Source organism: Erithacus rubecula (genome assembly GCF_903797595.1).
Source record: "Erithacus rubecula genome assembly, chromosome: 22".
In the NCBI taxonomy this organism is placed as follows: Eukaryota; Metazoa; Chordata; class Aves; order Passeriformes; family Muscicapidae; genus Erithacus; species Erithacus rubecula.
Window position 1 is genome coordinate 1,743,326 of NC_136674.1, and position 8,732 is coordinate 1,752,057.

At 53.2% G+C, this 8,732-nt stretch overlaps 2 protein-coding genes across 2 annotated transcripts; both read right to left on the minus strand.

Annotated features, from left to right (window-relative positions):
• Positions 1-13: 13 nt before the first annotated feature.
• On the minus strand, positions 14-1,170 carry ZNHIT3 (zinc finger HIT-type containing 3). The gene is made up of 4 exons (XM_079325334.1): positions 1,066-1,170; positions 795-826; positions 573-719; positions 14-474 (listed from the first exon to the last, which is right to left on the minus strand). The coding sequence occupies exons 1-4, from the start codon at positions 1,143-1,145 to the stop codon at positions 284-286; spliced, it is 450 nt and encodes a 149-aa protein (XP_079181460.1). The 5' UTR covers positions 1,146-1,170; the 3' UTR covers positions 14-283.
• A 2,502-nt stretch (positions 1,171-3,672) lies between these two features.
• Positions 3,673-4,706, minus strand: LOC306811199 (lysophosphatidic acid receptor 1-B-like; the record flags this gene model as incomplete). Its single annotated transcript, XM_079324672.1, has 1 exon — positions 3,673-4,706. The coding sequence occupies exon 1, from the start codon at positions 4,633-4,635 to the stop codon at positions 3,673-3,675; it is 963 nt and encodes a 320-aa protein (XP_079180798.1). The 5' UTR covers positions 4,636-4,706.
• Positions 4,707-8,732: the final 4,026 nt, after the last annotated feature.

Below are 8,732 nucleotides of genomic sequence, written 5' to 3' on the forward strand. Positions count from 1 at the left end.
GAGCACTCGTGGATTAAAATAAATGCAAATATATTTAATATTGTCACTGTGAAGCAGCATCTCTGTGCTAACAGAAAGAATTTCACAGAGTAGCAACTTCAGCCCCCAGGATCTAAAAATGTGTCCCAACACAACCCTGCCCCTGTTTGCCAGCTCTGAACTGAAATCAGAGCACTGACATCCACAGGCAAAGTGGCCAAGACACACAGTGCAGCAGCTCTGGCTGCCAAACCTCAAAAAATAAAAATCTTAAGGATAAAAATAAAACCATTCCCAGCGCAGCTCACTCGGGGAGAACGTTCTCCTTCTCGGGAGGCTCCACAATGCTGAGGCAGCAATCTGCAAACTCCACGAACAGGGGCTCCTGCATGAACCTCCTCATGAGGGAGCTTTTGTCCTGAGCCTGGTCGATGGTGAGCAGCAGCTGCTGCAGGTGAGGGTTCAGCAGCAAATCCCTCAGCTCCTCCGATTCTCCTGCAACGAGGGGCAGATCAGAGTTCAGACGTGCCGAGGCCCCTCACCCTGCAAACAAACCTCCAACGGGAGTTTGGGACTGTAATTCCCCCACTTACCCAGCAGCTGGAGTCTCTCGGGCGGGACTCGGTCCTGCTCGTCCTCCTCGCCCAGGATGTCCCGCAGGGATGTCCCGGGGGCAGGGGGCGAGCTCTGCCCGGCCGCCTCCCGCTGCGGCTGCTGCGGGGGCTCGGGGGCGCAGCGCTCTGCGGAGAGACCCGCGTTAGACCCCGTTAGACCCGCGTTAGTCCCGCGCTAGTCCCGGCCCGGCCCGCACTCACCGCGGTGGGTCCGGCAGCACGGCACGGAGCAGCTGTGGGGACAATGGCGTGAGCGAGGGGCCGCGCAGCGCCCGCCGCCGCTCCTCCCTCAGCGCTCCCTCAGCCCCCCGCCCCGCTCCCCGCTCACTAGGCGCTCCCGCAGCGCGGACAGCGGTACCGAGCCCCACTCCCCGTTCCCCGTTCCCCGTTCCCCGTTCCCCGCTCACTAGACGCTCCCGCAGCGCGGACAGCGGTACCGGGCCCCTCTCCCCGTTCCCCGTTCCCCGCTCACTAGGCGCTCCCGCAGCGCGGACAGCGGTACCGAGCCGCGCCCCCCGCCCCGCACTCCGCGCACGGCCCCGGCGCCCTCATGGCCGCCGCTTCCGCTTCCGCCCTGCCGGCCAGGGCTGCTAATCCACGGCCGAGCGCCCGCAGCCAGGCCGCGCAATCCCCCGCCGAGCCAGCGGCGTTTCCAGATTGTTCCAAAAACAGATAAACACTGAGATATCTGGCTATAGATATATAGAGATTTGTATGGGCAAGGATATACAGAGAGATATTACCGATATAGATATATGGAGAGCTAGCTTTGTATGTGGGGAAAGGAGGGAGTGGAGAGACACTTATATATCTATATACAGATATATATATATATAGATATAGACAGATATAGATATATACAGATAGATAGGGATAGATGTATCCATATGGGCATATATAAAATATATAAATAGATATAGAGATAAAGAAACACATATGTGTAGTGATGAGGAAAAAACAACAAAGCAAACTGGGAAGAACTCCCTGAAAACTGAAAATGTGATGGATGTGAGAACATCATCACTGTGTGGGTTTTCATGGAATTTTATTGCTGTGCGTTGATGAAATGCCACAGAGCAGCAGCTGAGCAGTGCAGAACCAGAAACATGTCACAAAATCTACCCAATCCAGGCTTCTAAAGAAGTTTAAACATTGAGATTCTTCTAGGAAATATCCCCGTGTAACTAGGAATAAGCGTCCATCTCCACTGGAATCTGACAGAACAATATCTACTAAATAAATATTCAGTAACTCTTTTTGTTTTTCTTTAGAGAGGGAGGAGTTGAGACCTTTTTCTTTTACAAAACATCTGGTCTTGACATTTTTATTTCTTTCTGTCCAGGCAACTTCTGAAGAGCCCAGCCAAGGTTTCCACCTGGAACTGTACAAATTTCACAAGGCAGGGACTTGAGTGTGCCCTTAAAAGCAGAAATACGAAAGCACAGCCAAAATATCTCACAACAACCCCTCACCCAGCAATTAAAACCATAGCAGGGAAACGGTGCTGAGTGCCCTCTTCATAAAAATTCACCAGCAGTCAAAAGTCACAATTTGGCTGACTGAACAAGAAAGTCAAACGCTGTTATCCCCCAAATTCCTGGGAATTTTCCAGCTGTTCCAGCCTCTCCAGAGGCACAGCCCAGAGCAGAGGGACGTGAGGCACAAAGCAAACACCATTAATGGGGTTATTTTTAACTGCAGAGAAAGCAGCTCCTCTGTTCCCATGGAGCAGCCAGGCAGAGCAGGGACAGGGACAGGGATGGGACAGGGACAGGACAGGGACAGGAGCAGGGACAGGGACAGGGATGGGACAGGGACAGGACAGGGACAGGAGCAGGGACAGGGAGAGGGATGGGACAGGAGCAGGGAGAGGGATGGGACAGGAGCAGGGACAGGAGCAGGGACAGGGATGGGACAGGAGCAGGGACAGGGACAGGACAGGAGCAGGGACAGGACAGGAGCAGGGACAGGAGCAGGGACAGGCCAGGGATGGGACAGGAGCAGGGACAGGACTCTGCTGAGAGGCTCCCCCAGCCTCCATCCCCACCCTGGGCTATTTCTGCACCCCACAGAGCTGCCAAAGCTGGGAAAAACCTCTGAGAACCCCAACCCCAATCACATTTACCACAAAACACCTCTGAGGGCCACATCCCCACATTTTCCTCAGCCCCTCAGTGTGGGTTTGAGCCACATCCCCACATTTTCCTCAGCCCATCAGTGTGTGCTTGGGCCACATCCACACATTTTCCTGCCCCCCTCAGTGTGGTTTGGTCTCTCTCCTGCCCCTCAGCATGGTTTGTCTCTCCCTCTCCTGTCCCTCAGCATGGACTTGGTCTCTCTCCTGCCCCTCAGTGTGGTTTGGTCTCTCTCCTGCCCCTCAGTGTGGTTTGTCTCTCCCTCCCCTGCTGCTCAGTGTGGGTTTGGTCACTCCCCAGTTTCCCTGCCCCTCATAATGGATTTGTCCCTCCCCTGTCCCTCCTCATGGCTTCTCTCCCTCCCCTGCCCCTCATGGTTTCTCTCCCTCCCCTGTCCCTCATGGCTTCTCTCCCTCCCCTGCCCCTCATGGTTTCTCTCCCTCCCCTGCCCCTCATGGCTTCTCTCCCTCCCCTGCCCCTCCTCATGGCTTCTCTCCCTCCCCTGTCCCTCCTCATGGTTTCTCTCCCTCCCCCGTCCCTCCTCATGGTTTCTCTCCCTCCCCTGTCCCTCATGGCTTCTCTCCCTCCCCTGTCCCTCATGGCTTCTCTCCCTCCCCTGCCCCTCATGGTTTCTCTCCCTCCCCTGTCCCTCATGGTTTCTCTCCCTCCCCTGTCCCTCCTCATGGTTTCTCTCCCTCCCCTGCCCCTCATGGTTTCTCTCCCTTCCCTGTCCCTCATGGTTTCTCTCCCTCCCCTGTCCCTCATGGTTTCTGTCCCTCCCCTGTCCCTCATGGTTTCTCTCCCTCCCCTGCCCCTCATGGTTTCTCTCCCTCCCCTGTCCCTCATGGCTTCTCTCCCTCCCCTGTCCCTCATGGTTTCTCTCCCTCCCCTGCCCCTCATGGTTTCTCTCCCTCCCCGCCGCCCGGCGCCGGTGCCGCGGCTCCTCAGGGCTGCTCGATGGCGCGCACGCGGGAGGCCGAGGGGCAGCGCAGCGCCTTCAGCCGGGCCCCCAGCGCCCTGGAGCTCAGCGTGTAGAGCACAGGGTTGCCCAGGCAGGCGCTGGTGATCAGCATGGCCGTGCAGTTCCTGAAGATGTAGGCGCCGGGGTAGAGGTCGGTGTGGCAGCGCTGGTTGGTGGCGTCGAAGATGACGCCGGCCAGGAAGGGCGCGTAGGACACCAGGGCCAGCAGCCAGATGGAGATGCTGGTCCTGGCCACCTGCGTCTCCGCCGACTTGTAGGTGCTGCTGGCTTGGCTGCACGCCTGCATCCTCAGCTTCCTCCTCCTCAGGATGAGGATGATCCGCAGGTAGGTGAAGAGAGGCACCAGGAAAGCCACCACCACGTTGGGCAAGGTGATGAAGACGAGGTAGTTGACGCAGAAGGGGCTGTAGAGCACCGAGATGCTCCTCTCTGCCCGCAGGCAGTTCCAGCCCATCAGGGGCAGGCAGCCCAGCAGGAAAGCCAGCAGCCAGCTGACGAGGACCACGGCGATGGAGTGGTGCCTGGCCACCCTGAACCTCGTCCTCATGCTCCTGGCCACGGCCAGGTAGCGCTCGATGCCGATGCTCACCTGGTTGTAGATGGTGGACAGGATGGAGGTGGTGTACAGGGCGTAGGGAGCCAGCATGTCCTGCGAGCCAAAGATGGTGACGTCGGGGTTGCTGATGAACAGCATGGAAATCCAGAAGCCGGAGAAGCTGGTGAAGAGGTCAGACACAGCCAGGTTGCAGAAGAGGATGGAGATGGGCTTGTGCAGGTCCCTGGTGGCCAGGCGGGTGACGATGACCAGCCCGTTGAAGATGACGGAGGTGACGTTGATGGTCAGCTGGGGGATCCCCAGGGCCAGCACCAGGTAGTGACTCCAGATCCCCGTGTAGTTGGCAGAGCAGTTTGAGAATCCATTCATGGTGGGAAGCTCTCCTGGCAGCCCCTCTGCTCATCCCATGCTCCCCGGAGCTCCCACCTCGCCGCTCCTGCCGCAGCCGTGCCACGGATTAAACTTTAACCTGTGCCTCTCTGCATTTGGGCTGCCAGCTGGGGGCTGTGCTGATCTCCTCGCAGTTGCTAGGATAGCCCAAACTGCAGAACGCATTTCCCACATGGATGAGCTGCTGGAAACAACCTTTGACAAGAAAACACAGCCCAGGGCTTGGGGAGATGGGTGGGCACACCTGCAGTTTAAAGTTCTTGATTCAGCTTGAACTCACAAATTAATTAGATCATAAAGGATCAGAGAGCCAGGAAAGGGAGAGCAGAGTTTTGTCGTTTTGGAGGGGAAAGTGTGTGGCTGAAATAAAACATCAGTGCTGTGTCACCAACCTGGACCCCAACAGCCCAGAAAATCCTTCTCCCACTCAATCCTTTCATGGCAGCACAGCTAAAACCCAGCAACATCACCACCCATGCCTCTGCTACAGGATATTCTGTGTTTATTTCAGGTGGCTTGTTCATTAATAAACCACTATCAACACCACTGTAGCTTTTCTTTCTCCATCTTCTAAATGCAAATGGTTTTTGAGAACTTAGATTGAAAATGCTAGAGACTTGGAGGGACAAAAAAAAGCTCTGGAGACAGAGATTCCATGCTCTCAGCAGAGGGCACTGCTGGAATAAAATACAGGGAACAGTGGGAGCAGGGAGATTTTACACAGCTGAGCAGTCCAGGTGAGCAGGACAATTATCCAAGTAAAGCCACGTTATTTATTCTGATTCAATTCATATTTTTTTGTTACCTTGATGAAGGATTCACCTTCACTGGTCACAATTTTCTACCACGACCCTGCCAAGCAGCTCAGCTGAATTTATGGGCTCCCAACTCAGCACTGACCATTTACAGCAGCAATTCCAGCCCCAGAGATGGGAATCTGTGAACTCTGATAGCCCTGCCAAATTTCAAATGTAAGAAATTTAGGCTGTAGTTTTGATTTTAAAAAGAAGAATTCTACTGCTTTCTCTTTTTTCTTTTTTTTCTATTGAAGTGCATGAAAATGCATTCAGTTTAATGTGCAGTCAGCATCCACCATTTTTGTGTACTAGGAATACTTTATTATTACACTTTTTAAGCATGATTATTATACTTTATACAAGTCTAGGCAAGCAATAAGTATTTCAGATGGTCCCAAGGGAATGACTACATAGAAATAAGGGCTGAGAATTGATCAAGCAAGCCTGGGGGTCTATTAACACCCTATAAAATATTCCTCTCCCAGTGTCCCAGATAAAAAACCCTTTGTAATCCCAGCTGGCAGCCACACCTCTGGTGTGAGGTTGCTGCTGAACAAGGGCCCCACTATTTCTGTCCCCTCTGTGCCAGCCCAGCAAATCCTTCCACTCCCAGCAGAGGTGGCAGCACTGCCCAGATGGGCACAGGACACTGAGATGAACAGAACATCCACAGAGCAAAACAGCTTTGAAAACACCCTGCTGGCTAAAAATAACTTCTCTGTGAATTTGGGCTCTAGATATTCCTGAAAATGCTGCTTGAAGTTGCTCTAATTTGAAAATTTGGTGCTCGAGCACAAAACGCTAAACGATGTGAGATCAGAATGTAATTAAAGTAATATCAAGTGGTATAAATAGCTCTCCACAAAAGATTTGTAATCTGATTTCCCTAATAGAATTGCATACAAATTACCATCATGTTGCTGGATTAAGGGAGACAACAGTGTGGGAGCTGCTTTTTTAGTGGGCTTTAGTATACAGAACCCTCAGATTTTTATATCCCAACCCTCTGTGATGCAGTTGGAGCTCCCAAAATCAGATGAAAAATACTTTAGATTTAAAGCCCAACCTCTTCATGGAATAACCTCAACTCAAGGGCATTTTTCTACTCCCATATTCCAGGAACTGTGAAGCATTCTCTGTACTTATCTCACTATACACCGGTGAGGAAATTGTTATTTGCATCCTATAAATGGGCAAAGAACAATCCCATTGTTTGTTTAAGGTGACACAGGATTCCAGGGAGCTCAATCTGATCTCCAGGATCTCAGGCTGACACCTCCAACACTGACTGTACCTTGCTGGGGACACCTCTGATTCATATTTACTGAGAATCCACCTTCTGCGACATTTATTTGTTTCAGTTCTGTTTTTCTTTTAGTTCTGTGATTGTATTTACATTTGTATATCTGGATGCCAAATTTGTTTAGATGGATGTGTAAGAAATGGCCTCGTTTTGTGGAATTATCTGTTGATTGTGCCTGAAAGAGGCACCAGAGGCTTCAGGCTGAATTTTCTGTGATGGTTCAAGTGTGGAAAATCCCAAGTTCACCCACCTGAGCTCATGGCTTCAGAATTGCCCCCAAGTGCATCTCTCAACCTCCACAAAGCTCCCAAACCCACAGCTGATCCCAAAACAGGGAATTCATCCAGGGGCTGAGCCCCAGCCCTGGGGCAGCTCCCACCTCACCTTGGTCAGGCACAGGGAAACTGGAATTGTGCCTGGAACTCCAGAGGAAACCTGCATCCTCCTGATGGAACCTGAATCCCACAGCACAGGGAGGAGAAGAGATGAGCCACAGGAGGTTTGGTGAATCCAGAAAGGATGAGAGGGATTTCACTGCTCTGCTTTCTGCCCTGTCACATTCTCAGTTCCTGACTCCAAACCTTGGGAACTGGGATGGTTTTGCTTTCTCCCCATTGTCCCTGCACTGTCACCACACTGCAGGCACCAAACCTGGCCAAGAAAAAAGAAAAAAAAAATAAGTCGAGTGAGGTGAGCAGCTCAGCAGAATCATTCCATGAGTCCAAGTCTCACTGCCACAACCTTCAGCAAAGCTGTGGGATCAGAGCATTCCCTGTGGGGTCAGAACATTCCCTGTAGGGTCAGAACAGCCCCTGTGGGGTCAGAACATTCCCTGTGGGGTCAGAGCATTCCCTGTGGGGTCAGAGCATTCCCTGTGGGGTCAGAGCAGCCCCTGTGGGGTCAGAGCATTCATCCCCTGTGGGGTCAGGGCATCCATCCCCTGTGGGGTCAGGGCGTCTCCTGTGGGGTCAGAGCATCTATCCTCTGTGGGATCAGGGCATCCATCACCTGTGGGGTCAGGGCATCCATCACCTGTGGGATCAGGGCATCCATCACCTGTGGGGTCAGGGCATTCCCTGTGGGGTCAGAGCATCTATCCTCTGTGGGATCAGAGCATCCATCCCCTGTGGGGTCAGAGCATCCATCCCCTGTGGGGTCAGAGCATCCATCCCCTGTGGGGTCAGGGCATCCATCCCCTGTGGGGTCAGGGCATTCATCCCCTGTGGGGTCAGGGCATCCATTCCCTGTGGGGTCAGGGCATCCATTCCCTGTGGGGTCAGGGCATCTCCTGTGGGGTCAGAGCATTCATCTCCTATGGGGTCAGGGCACTCCCTGTGGGGTCAGGGCATTCATTCCCTGTGGGGTCAGGGCATCCATTCCCTGTGGGGTCAGAGCATCCATTCCCTGTGGGGTCAGGGCATCTCCTGTGGGGTCAGAGCATTCATCTCCTGTGGGGTCAGGGCATTCCCTGTGGGGTCAGGGCATCCATTCCCTGTGGGGTCAGGGCATCCCCCTGCCCAGTCTCTCCATGGGCATCATGAGGCCTGTAAGGAAGAAACAGACAGGAAAGGGAGTAATACAAATAAGGATCCTATTTATCCAATTTATGTTTCAATTTGCAGATTAAAGCCTTCCTTTCTGGAGAGGAAGACACAAATGGGGTGTGTGATCTCCTTCCAAGAATTTTTGGAGCTGTTTTGAAAACACAGGGCTCTGCTCCTCCCCTCTCCAGCCTCTCTCCTGGAGGAATTTTTGTCTGCCAGGTTTGGAGTGATCCCTTTGGAGAACCTGGGAGACAAACACCTGGAACCAGATGTGGCAAACAAAACCTCTCCACTGCTCAGCTGGTGTGAAGAGGGCAGAGCACACCTGATCCCTGGTGCTGGGACAGAATTCCCAGGGCAGCAGAGCCAGGGAGGATCAGATCCTGCACGTGGGAGATGAAATTTTAATGTTCCTGCTGCACCCAGAGCTCT